Raw genomic sequence first — 13,293 nt, forward strand, 5'->3', positions numbered from 1 at the left:
TAGCCAACTGAGAATACCAGGGACCAAACTGGACAGGAAATCTGCATGAAGCATAAGTGAGGCAATGTCACGAAGCGTGAGGCAATGTAGTGAAGTTTGTATTGGCTTCAGCAATGGAAACAGTCACAATAAGCTTAATGAGTCTAAATAAACCTCCTTTCTGTGTAAGCATGAAATTTATTTACTTAACCCACTCCAGCTCCTGGGTCATTCCCGTGTTGTATTACCTCTGGCCTTTTCTACCAGGAGACCACCTTTAAGTTTCTTGTACTAGTGGAATCATACACACTGGAGGTAGAGAAGAGCTGTCCAGAGGCACAAAGGGAACAGATATCTGCATATCAAAATTTAAAATACAGAGTAATTCTGTTCAACAATGACACTGTTGAAGATAAAGTTCAACATCTTATAGAGTCTTGTACACAAGAATCTGGCCCATCAGGTCATATACTGCTTGCTTGATTTGATTACTGCTGAACAGGATAGAATAGAATAGAATAGAATAGAACAGAAAAGAATGTAGCTCAGTTGGGACTTATAAGAGTCAAATCCTAAGCAGCTCATTCACAACATGCACTTTTTTAGTGTTTTAACTTGCACAACAGTTAGTCAATGAAATAAAACAAGCTAAAATTCTCATAACTTAAAGATTTATGGAGCTTCCTTGTAAAATTGATTTATATTCCACTGCCTAATATGATTACTTATAGAGACCATAATTGCATGTGGATATAATTTCTACTAAAAGGGAGTCCAGCCTTTTCAGAGAGAGTACTTAAATGGGATGCTTATTGTGAAAAAGACAGATAGATGAGAGACAGTCTATTCTTATCTGCATGATTTGGAATTCTAAAAGGAAGAAAATGTTAAATTGCAAGGGGTCTCAGAAATGCTAAGTCAATTTTACCATTCTGAACTCTTAGCGTGTCTCATTTTACTGCAGTAGATGTTTCATTTAGCTCTGCCTTCCAAAATACCTCATTCGTATTTCTAGAATTCATCTCAGGTTTTGCATTTCCCATTTTTCTGAAATAAGATTCTGGCTTCCAAATGCCTGATTCATATTTCTAGAAATCATCTCTGTTTTTTTCTTTAATAGCTCACACAAGAACATTCCTCTTTGAATATGGTAACTTTTTTGAAGATTGCTTAAGCTTCTCTTCAAAATGTGTAACACCGTGATTAAATTTAACTGCATAGAAAAATATTATAGGGCTTTGATTTTATTGTTTTGAGGTTTTGTTTTGGTTTTGGTTTGTTTTTTTTTTTTTTTTTTTGGGAGGGTGGGTTGTCAGATTTACTTTTTGCTGTTACACAATCTAAACAGAGATTCAGCATATTGAAATCTCACCAGGAGACTGCTGATTCATGTCTCTGTAAAACAATACTAAACATAAATCCCTCCTTTGTATTTTTCCTGCCAACATAATACTGAAAAAAGCACTAAAAGAGTGCTTATAGCTGTATTTGAAAGATGTTGCTACTTCTAAAAGCATATCCACAAAGACTAAGAAGGTAGATAATAAAGAGGAATTGAGCAGTATCTGGATTGACTTAGTCAGGTCATTCAAACCATTCAATTTTTTGTAATACTAGAACATAATTTTAATTAGGATATCTACTTTCCCTCCTGCTCTGATGAATTTCTACTATTTCTGTTAAATAACTCTGTAAATAGCTTTGGAATTTTGAAAATTAAACTCAGATTTTGAAAAACTCAAATGTATAACAGAAAAGTACTGTCATCCTACACAATGCTCAAAGCATATGGTGTGGGGTGGGTCTTCTGTGTTTTACAGTATTGAAATTTTCAATATACAGGAGCACTGCCTCACACTGGGACAATTTAGCAATCTTCTCTAGCTCCAGTAGCATCTTCAGTCATCACTGTGGTGAGGTATGAGTAAAAACAGCAGTTTCCTAGCTGGGCAGAGCCAGGATCCTCACAAGCCTTGAAGTACACAAGTAATTAAACACAGGACAACAGCACTCCACTTCTCAAACAGTGCCCACTACAATAGTAGTAGGAAAATGTAAATATTTTTATTGTTTTGCCCCAAAAGGATCTTATCCATTGAATGCATTTCGATAAATGGATATTTATGCTCAAAGGGAAAATATGGCCTTCTAAATAACAACCCATATTATCGCTGCATGCATTCTTGGGGATCTAGAAATTACAGGAAGTTCTAGAATTCAAAGGAAAGAGAGAGATAATTAGAAGTTGGAAAGTCCTGGGCCCATCTGTCTGCTATTTTGTCATGGTGCTACTGAGAGAGAAAGAGCGAGATGAGGAAATTATTCCCAGAACATCTCTGCAGTCCTCTAAGACAGGGAGTATTTTAGTTACAGATAAATATTGATCAGTGTACAATCTAAAGACATATTTTAGCCAGATGAAAGGAGAAAAGATACAGATGAAGCCCTTTGGCCCTATCATTCAGTTTAAATGTTTTATAACCCTGAATGTCATGATGTTACAGCTACATTAAAATAAGGGGTTTTCTGACGCAGATGTCTGTCTTTTCATTAACTTTACACCAGAATTTCCTGTTTCTCAATTGTAGCCATACTTTGGAGCAATGGAATCAGGGACATATGTCCTAGGAAGAAGATAAAGATGCTATCCAGATATGTAGGGATGGGATCAGAAAAGCTAAGGCACCGTTGGAGCTGAATTTGGCAAGGAATATGAAGACTGACTAGGAGGACTTTTACAGATGTGTTGCTCAGAAAAGGAAGATGTACTTCCCACAATAAATAAGACAAAAGAACTAGTGAAAAATGCCATGGAGAAGATCGAGGTACTAGAAATTTTTTTGCTCGTCAGTTTTCACTGGTAATGTCTCTTCCTACATCTGTCAAATCCCCCAAACCTCCAGGCAGAGATTGGGGGAATTAAGTTCCCACCATTGTAGTAGATCAGTTTTCAGACCATCTGAGGAACATGAGCATACAGAAGTCCATAGGACCCAATAAAATACATCCCAGGTTCTTGAGGGAAAATAACAAATGTAGACACTAAGCCCATTTCCACCATATTTGAAAATCCAGGTAATCAGAGGAAGGCCTGTGACTGAGGGATATCACATCTGCTTTAAAAACCGTAATTAGGAGGACCCTGGGAAGTACTGACCAGTCAGGTTGCCCTCCGTGTCCAATAAGATCACAGAACTGATCCTCATGGAAGTTACACTGAAGCATATGCAAGACAGAAATGGAACTATAGACAGCATCATGGCTTCACCAAGGGCAAATCATGTCTGGCTAATCTACAATAATAAGAGGCCACGTAAAATAATGTGACTCCATCAGTGGCAAGCGAAGACCAAATGATGTTATCTGCCTAGATGTTTTTAAGAAATTTGATCAGATCCCCCATAACATTTTTGACAATAAATTGAAAAAATATGAGTTTGATGGATGGACTGTTAGATGGATATGGAACTGGCTGAATGGCCCTGTACTCAAAAGTTGCAGTCAACGGCTAAATATCCAAGTGGAAACCAACAACCAGTGGTGTCCCTTAAGGTTATTACTGGGACCAACACTATTTAATACCTTCATTAAGGACATAGATAGTGGGATTAAGTGCACCATCAGGAAGTGTGTGGACATCACAAAGATGAGAATTGCACTTGATATGCTAGAAGGAAGGGATGCCATGCAGGAGGACTTCGAAAGGCTTGGAAAGTGGACCAGTGGGAACCTCAAGAAGATCAACAAGGCCAAGTGCAAGGTCCTGTACCTGCACTGGAAAAAATCCAGTATTTTACAGACCAGGGATGAATGAGAGGGCTTGGGGATAATAGCGGATGAAAATATTGGACAAGAGACAGCAATATGCGCTTGCAGCCCAGAAAGCTAATCACATCCTGGGCTGCATCAAAAGCAATGTGGCCAGGTTGGAGGACGTGATTCTGTCCCTAGTCTACTGTGGTCTTGTAAGACCCCACCTGGAGTGCTGCATCCAGCTCTGGGGTCTCCAGCACAAGAAAGCCATGGACCTGTTAAAGTAGGTCCAAAGGAGGGCCACAAAAATGGTCAGAAAAGCTGAACTGGGACAGTTCAACCTGGAGAAGAAAATGCTCCTAGGAAACTTTATTGGGGCCTTTCAATATACAAAGGTTGCTTATATGAAAGATGGAGAAACTTTTAACCAGGCCTATGGTAACAGACAGGGGGGCAAAAGAAATTTTTTAGTATGGGGGGGGAGGCACTGGAACAGGTTGCCTAGAGAAATTGTGGATGCCCCATCGTTGGAAGTGTTCAAGGTCAGGTTGGATGGAGATTTGAGCAACCTGATGTAATAGATGTCCCTTCCCATGGCATCAGGGTTGGACTGGATGGTCTTGGAAGGTCCTTTTCAACCCAAACCATTCTATTTTTCTATGATTTGTATGTCTAAGATTGTCCAGTGACTATCTAGGCCCTCCTAATTTTCTATCTACTGCTAATAATGACGCACTATAGATGGAAAGAAAAATAATTTTATGTGCCTCAAGAACAGTATTAACATTTATGGAGATTATAAGACCCAGTATTCATGTCCATCCAAGTGAATTTTCCAAAGGACTTTACCATTTCCAGCAATTCAGCACTGTGATCAATTTGATGTATAGTCCTTCATTACAGGGTGAGATAATAGTGATAGATTTACACATCTCATTGTTAATGTTGTCATTAACAACAGCTTTGTATGTGACTTTGTGCATGCACTTACAAATCAAATGCCATTGAAACACACCAGATTTACAGAAATATGACCTTCAATAACCCAGACTAGAAGAAATGGATACAAATATTGTCAATTTTCAAACTGTATGTCATAATAATGACACTACTTTTTTTTACTCTTATGAATAGTCATGTTTGTTTTCCACATGGTTGTTTCTCTGAAGAAATTTGTGTTTGCTTTTTTTCATTCTTTTTACTTATGAAGCAAGTCAAAAATACATAGAATGTGCCTAATATCTTCCAATGTCCAGGGAGAACCTAATGAGTTCTCAATGATCACATTTACATTTCACCCCGGAAGAAAAAACATAAATATGTTCATAAAACTCAATTCCTCTGATTTTTAAGTGTGTACACATTTTCTGAGTATCTTCTCTTTTTCCAATTCAAACATAAACTTGTAATAAAGAATAAATTCCCTAGAGTCTCAAAAGTTACATTTGCCACTGTTGAGAAAGCAATATTTAATATCAAATATAACATTGTATTTTTCCTAATCCATTTAAAATCCTGGCAATTATTACTTTTCTGTTTCTCATATAAATGTCTCTGTATTGTGCCATTTTTCCTGAATGCCACAATTAAAAAAAAATAGCATTCTGACTCTTTCTTCTATTTTGTTTTTTTTCAATGTAAATACATAAAATAGGAGTTCACCAATGCAAATATTGCACTTTCCCTTTAGATTTATAAAATACAGAGGGACAATGAAACATTTTAAACCACTTATAGTGGTTTACACTCATCTGTATCCTTCAACAATGCTAGTTTTTAGAAATCAAGAGAAAACCGCTTAAAGAGATCCATTGAATAACCTTTTTTACAGATAAATAACTACTACCAAGTTTCTGGGTATACACATTGCTTGACAACAAAAAAAACAACAATTCATTTTCTTGTGTCTTGAGTTCTTCCTTTTTTGTCTCTTTTTTTTTGTTTGGGTGTTTCTGAGTACCAAGACTGCACACATAAATATATGAAGATATCTTTTTATATTTCTGGCTTTACATTTAAATCTGTTTGCATAATGGAAAAAATGGTCTTTTGTATTTAAAGAAGACTCAAAATCAGGGACAATTCAGTACTCTGATGAACTATAAAGTTGTTGAAGTGCAGGAACAGGTAGCTCAGCAAAAGAAGTCTTCTGTGTTCCAAAATAGTACACGCCATGAATATAGATCAGCTTTGTTATTAAGAAAAAAAGATCAAAAACCCTTGTAAAAAGACACACAAACAAAATTATTGTACCTTACCTTATGTATTTAAAATGCCAGAAATATGACCATTTGAGCAGTCTGTATGCTATTCTATACAAACTATAAGCTTTTTCATTAAGGTAACAAATATTGCCAATGTCTGCCATTATCTGCAAATTTATAAAATTTTGTTTTTCTATGGAAAAGCAGAACTTCAATAAATAAATTAACCTTATTTTGGATGAAAGTTTGGTACACGCTAACAGCCAGGAACTGGAATCACAGAGAAGGCAGCAAAGATTTTTGATCTGTTGTCATGGATCTAAGGTTATTTCATTATTCAGTCTAATGGTAACACAGGTATCTTTATAATGTCATTTATAAAGATGCAGCTCTTTTTTCAGTTTTAAAGACAGAAATATTGATTTCCATCAGTTTTATAATTCATTATTATGGAGCTCCTTATATTTTTGAAGATAATGTCACTGTACTCCTTGAAGACTCTCAATTGCCTATTACCTGCAAATTCCATCAGTGTATATGGCCTTTTATTTTTTGTATGTATCTCTAAAAACCAGTTTGCACAAAAAAATAATAAACACAGATAAATAGTAACATTTTCCTTCTTCTTGCCGTTACCAGCTGTTTTCAAATTGTGAGGACTCATTCTTAACTTTCTTCTATTTTTTTTTTTTAACATAGAGTAGAAATTATTTAAAAAAAAAGATATGAGTACTCAAAACATTAGACATTTCCAGTCATTTCTCTCCAAGGTGAAGGCAGCCGTCAAAAATATGTAGTTTAGCCCAGTTTCCATAAAAAATGGACAGAATTCAAAATCCATCATTGAGATTGTTCTGTTTTAAAATCAAAACTGAGACAAATATCTATGATCAATCAACGGAAAAATTCAGCAATCAAATATTTCTGTGTAAATATTTCAATGAAGAAAAGAGTCACTTACCTAAAACCCCCAGTCTGTAATTGATAGTGACAACAATGACATTTCCATAACTTGCGAGAATGCTGCCATCAATCATATTTCCAGTACCCTCCATGTAAGATCCCCCATGGATGTAGACCATAACAGGTTTCTTGCTGTTCTGATCATGAATGTCTGAAAAAATTCAAGTAAGGAAAACACAATAAAGTAATAAAAACATAAGGAAAATGACATTAGAAATTTTTAGCAATGCTAAAAATAGTCTTCATTATTTCCTATGTTTTCAATATCACCACCACTTTAACCAGCTAGGTTACACAGTTCAGGATCATCCTACAAGCCTAATATTTATAATTTGAAATTTCAAATACTGTTTCCTCTAAAATGGTCTCAGAACGCTTGAAATGCATTCTGTATTTCAAGAAATTGAATTTTAATAGAAATATCTTAAATCCTAAAAAATCAGATTATAAAAAATCTTGGGTTTTTGAGAATACTCTGATTCAAATATATACCAATTTAGAAATATGTGTGCATCTAATAATAAAATTATAGCAATGATCTATACTTTCGCATTTCTCATGGGACATAATTATTAAAACAATATTCCATATAGGTCAGTAAGAGATAATATCAGAAAATCTAACTGTTCTGGTAGAAGAAAACATTCCTTCTTTTAAACAGCCTAGGAGTTAACAAACAGCGAGGATTTATGTGAATTCATGGCCCAGATTTTTTTGTGTTTAAATCAAACTATGTCTTTTGTGTTGCACTTTTCCTAGTCATGGTAGCAGCTAAGCCTCAAAGAACAGCCTTGAGTTAATGGTATCGCTGATCTTTTGTATATACAGAAAATTCCTGACTACTTTTAAAAAGGTAAACAGCTGGGTATTTATTTCTAAAAGAAAGTTAAATTAAATTGAAAAAAATAAAAAATTCTAAAAGAAAGTTAAATTAAATTGATATTCCATATTTCATAGTGAGTTATAAAGATATGCTAATCAATGATTGGGGTATATTTAGGACCAGATTAATCAAAAAAGTTAGTCTCCTGATGCCAGAGATGGTTCAGCATACCTAAATCTAGAACTTCTGTTCTCTAAAAAACAGGGGGAAGAGGGGCTAAGCTTCTTGATAAAGTAGAGGGCAAGCTGCCATTAGACATAGGAATCTTTTACAAATAATTCAGTGTATCTTCATGGAATCAGCACTTCTTTCATGTATATAGCACAACATATAAGGAAAACCAGAGTCTCTGATTATTCAACTAGGTTTAAAAAAAAATCTTTTGGATAGGCATATATTGAAGAGTGGAGAAGGGAGGCAGGCAAAGAAAAAGCTGAAAGAGCTAAATAGGAGGGATCTGGGTTTGAAAGCCTTCCAAACCTCTTCCCTCCCCTCAGGCTTATTAGGAAATACTTTGAAACACAAAAAGTTGATCAGCAATGAGGTACCAGATACTTAATGTTCTATATATGTGGAACTAATTAGAGCATACTTAAAGGTTAATTTTGACTGTCATATTCCTATGTCTCACTTTTGCTTTACTCATGTGTATACACTACCTCAAATATCATAAATTTCCAGCTGAGTTCAGGAATGTCCAGGCTGCAAATTACACCTGTCTACTTGTCAGAGTTTACAGCTTATCATTGAATCTGCCTCCTTTACATGAAAGGATACATACTTACATGTTGTATTTTAAATGTTGTACTATAGCAGCAGAACAAAAGTTTGTGTGATAAGATCTTTTTAATTGTTGTGATTATAAGAGTAGTACAGCAATTAAACAGATCATTTAAAGCAATGAGGTGCATTCTAGTGGATCTATTGGTTTGTTTTTTTATTATCAGCATTTTCAGCAAAGTACATAAAAGTGCTTCTTTTCTGAATGCACAGCTAAGCCCTCAAAAAAACTGAAAGCAGAAGAAATTGAATAACAGAATTATTTGTGTTGCTGAATTACCTTTTCCTTCTCTCCCCAAAGTCTCATGGCAAGATTTTTTTGTATTTAATCTTTTCTTATCACCCAGCTCTACCTCAGGGTTGAATCTTTCACTGCTGAAGTCAATAGAAGGTTTCCCCTTCCCCTTCAGTGGGAAAGTAACTATCTTCAACATAAAGGAAATTAGCTCAATGATTTATGTGCTTAGATCTAAAGTGGATACCCTTGTTAATAATGAAATCCTAACATTTTATAAATTTTAAAAAAGGCTGAATAATAACGTATTCATAATCTAATATTTATCTTTATTTTAAAAGTGATTTTGGTTTTGCTTGCTATTTGTCCTTTGCTTTAACTTCAGAATTTGGTATAGAAATGATAATACCATTATTTGAAAAAAGCATATGTCACACAGAAATAGGATGGTATTTTATTATGGTATTTTATATATAGACAGAGTGGCTACAATAGACCTGAACTCCCAGGAAAAGAGGTGATAGTATCCTCACTGCAGTGTGTAAGTTTCGAAGGGAAACAGAGAGGACGTATGTTTCAAAGTTATTTGAAATTATGTCAGATAGGAGAAAACAGGAAAAAAGACATGGAATAACACTTCGGATCAGCCAAGCATGAGAGGATTAATAAACATATTGCTTTGAAGCTAGACCAATAAACTACCCAGGGCTGTTATCTTCTCATTTAATTTGAAAATATTTTTTTCCTAATTTGATAAATACATGAAGTCAAATAAAGTGAAAATGTAACTAATGAAAAAGAAGGGTGAGAATAGAGGAAGATTTCATGACTTCTTTCTATTTTGGTGCATCCTAAATAGATTTGTTGTTTCAAGGCAAGGAAAAAAAAATGTGTTTCCATCTGAAACTTTTTTGGGGTACTTCACTGTGAACTTCTAGCATTTCCTTTCAGGAAACCCAATCCAGCTTTGAAAGAAGTCAATGAAAATGATTGTTACTGATTTCAGTGGGAATGTGGTCAGAGTCAGAATGAATGTGTCTCAGAGGCTAGCTGATTACAGGAAAAAAAAATATAAAGGAACATCAACAGCTTCCTTTATTTTTGTGTCCTGAAATAAACCACATCCTGTGAGAAAGAAAATAAGTAAATAAAAATAGAAAAGACAAAGCACAATTCCACTGCATCAATGTACAGCATGTGCACTGGGGAAACAGTGGAAGTGAAAGGATATATGTGTGAAAAGGAAGGATATATATGTGAGGTTTTTAATGAATTTCAAACAAGTGAATTTACAAAATGTGTAGGAGGAAAAAGAGCACATGCATGTTTTTAAATTCCATTTTCTCAACCTAAGAAAGAATAGAGGGGAAAAAATATGTGGTTTCAAATAACATTTATGTTACTCACTTCACACATATTTAGGAATAAACTTTACACCTATGTCACGGAGGAACTGCATTCATCTATATGCTAATTTAGATTTTAAAAAGAAAAACAATCAAAGTAAATTCTAAAGAAGAAAATAAAGAAGCACACTGATGTGAGCTTCTGCAAATAAGGGACTAAAAATCATGTTGAAATAACAGCAATAACAATAACAATAATCATTATTATTATAACAAAAATTGAAAAGTTTATGTTCATGCATCAGGGTCAGGCTTTGAAAAAACAAAAAATACCTTCATCTTCACCACGATCATTACTGGTTATATCATCTGCGCTTTTCTTTGTGTTGGCTCCTGGGTTCATATTGAGGAGGAGAATAAAGGGAAAAAAGAGAATTCAAAACCAGCAGGTTCTCAAAAATAAAAAACCACTAGTACAAAAAATGTAACAAAAATGTCAAAATCTGTTACATTTGAAATTGAAAAACAAAAAAGATGCAAACTGCACATAAACATAAAATGTCAAGAAGAACAAATTGAAAATATTTGAAAAAATGTATCATATTCTGTGACAATGCAGTACTTTAGTTAAAAGTGATTTCTGCAAAAAAACCAAATTAATGTGCTATTAAAAAAGAATAATATAAACCAAAAAAGTATACTAAAAAATCACCAAATTATGTTTTTACATAAGAAATGCAATTTTTTAAAATTTTGTTCTGTAACGTTGAAGAAATAATGCCTTCAGTTACTTTCTTCAATGACTTAACATTTTATTCATCCTCATTAGAATTTATTAAGAATCAGCCAAAATCTGAATTTTTGATGGAACTAATGCAAATAAAATTATCATTTGAGTTTTACACAACTTGACTGGACTAAGACAGACCATAAAGACCTCCTTAAAACTTAATCTTGCTTCCCATATAAGCAAAAAGATAATCAAAACAAAACAAAAGTGAAACAGAATTGAGTCAATCTCAGACAAGAAATTGGTCCAAAACCAGCCTTCGTTCAAAATATACCACATTTCATGCTCTTTAGAGAAATGTAGAAATTAACTGAAGCCACTTACTTACCATGATAAAGAACATGCATTTATTAGTAAAGAATCTATTTTAATTTGTGTTCAATATGCTTTCTTAAAATACTTTTGAGGAGTAAACATGCACACACACACACATAGGCACACACACATAAACACTTCTGCTCATACATGTCATAGCCTATGCTTATGGTAGCAAGAGGAAATAAACACGGTTTTCACTGTCCCCATCCTTGGGCAATACCTCTGTTTTCTGACTAAAAATATAAAAAGACACCAGGCTATCCTTGCACCCAGCATTCTATTATACTGTGCTTACTCCTGCAGCAGGTAGCCCTCTGTAATGTAAACAGTTATTTGATAAGGAGTGAAACACGAATAGGAAACTCAATTTATGATATAGCTTAGAAATTAATATAGCTACTAAAGAAATAAAATGGTCTAATGACTATTTTCTTGAATTGTCTTTATTTTGAAGTGCCTTTTCAAGACATGCTGAAAAAGAACAGTATACTTTAACTTGTTTATGTATGAAGTCTAAATTTGTCACAGATACATCATATTTAACTAAAATGTGATTAGCTCCTTTTATTCTGCTATTTAAATTCTAATCTTTAATTATATTTATAACCCTCAAAATCCAAGGGTTCAATTAAATCTTTGTCCCTGATTTTAAGACAGAATGTCTTTATTATTACTAAAGTACTTAAGATTTTTTATATATATGGTTTGGGGATCATTGTACTAGTTTATTTGTCTTCTGGATATGGATTTTCTACAGGCATTTTCTGGAAACAGTGCCACTACGTAAGCAGTGATGATGATTAGTGAGTCACAGTGTGCAAAGCAATGAGTGATACTCCATCTCCACATAAAGTCTTCATCTCCCATGTTGTTGTACAAAAGGTATTGTTTATGCAGTACACCAGTGGATTCAATATATATATCCCGTACATAATTAACTAGGTAAAATATCTCTGTCAATGAAATATAGATGTTCTCTAAACTCTAATTTCTTTCAGAGGTAATAGATATAGGCTCATAATCTCAGTCACTATCCATGTCTTTTTCTTTTATGAAATATTGTTTCAAATTAGTTATATCCAAATGAAGGTTGAATACTTTCTCAGGTGATATCCAAATAAAGTTATTTTTGTATTTAAATAAACTAAGTACTCCCCCTATACATTGCCCTTTAACTATTTTTGATTCATGTAAAATATTTATGAGAAATAATTATTTATAGGCAATGAATACATATAGACACAAGTTTGAATGCACATAACAAATCTCAATACTAGTTCCTCCAGGAAGGTAGTCTTTTAATTGGTTGATAAAAAATATGATAATCATCTGGCAAATATAAAGTCAACTACCACATATTTATTATTGCTATGAATTAAAAAAATCAAAATCAGTGTGAGCCCATATATACAGTACCTGTAGACAAAAACTGTGTGCAATTGTTAGGACTGTAATCCCTATTTCAAGTATTTTTGAGGGAAAGGAGTAGTTGTGTCCCAAAACATTTTAGTTTGGGTATTATCTCCTCCCAAAATCTTCAATACACGTCAATAACATATTGCAAGGATTTTCTCTTTAATGTCTCCCAATGTGACTGTGGTTCAGTGTACTTCTGAAAAAACAACACAAATGTAATGAGAATTTAGAAAATGTGCTCACACCATGCTACTAGATGTGATGATACACAAATATCACCTAACAAGGTATGTGACGAAAGGTTATCTGTAATATTTGAAACATCCCTTATTTCTTTTTTATGTTCCTTAAATATTTAAAATATCATGTTGTAATCCATTTTCAGAAGAAATTACTATAACTTAGTATGTATTTAATTACAATGTGAGTGGGAATGCTCTTTCTCCTACATGTTGTGAAACAATCATTTGTCTATTGGCAATTGGAATACACTTTTATGCATAAGTTCTTGGGTTTGAGAGGATTTTATATTCATTTTAAGATCTGATAAAATGGATTACATCAATGAGTTCTCAAACCAGGTTTCTTTGTTCCTATCGCATTGGATTTTTTTCGTACTATGTGTA

At 33.8% G+C, this 13,293-nt stretch overlaps 1 protein-coding gene across 2 annotated transcripts in view; it reads right to left on the reverse strand.

Moving 5' to 3' along the window:
• The window catches only part of NLGN4X (neuroligin 4 X-linked), a 171,739-nt gene that overhangs the window by 64,786 nt on the left and 93,660 nt on the right, over positions 1-13,293 (reverse strand). The window contains exons 4-5 of one of the 2 annotated variants that reach the window (XM_010394351.4): positions 10,477-10,536; positions 6,898-7,050 (exon numbers count right to left, since the gene is read on the reverse strand). In XM_010394351.4, coding sequence (XP_010392653.1) covers positions 6,898-7,050; positions 10,477-10,536 — 213 coding nt within the window. The remainder of the gene's footprint in view (positions 1-6,897; positions 7,051-10,476; positions 10,537-13,293) is intronic. The other variant, XM_010394352.4, reaches the window with a different exon arrangement.

Source organism: Corvus cornix, chromosome 1, assembly GCF_000738735.6.
Source record: "Corvus cornix cornix isolate S_Up_H32 chromosome 1, ASM73873v5, whole genome shotgun sequence".
Classification (NCBI taxonomy): Eukaryota; Metazoa; Chordata; class Aves; order Passeriformes; family Corvidae; genus Corvus; species Corvus cornix.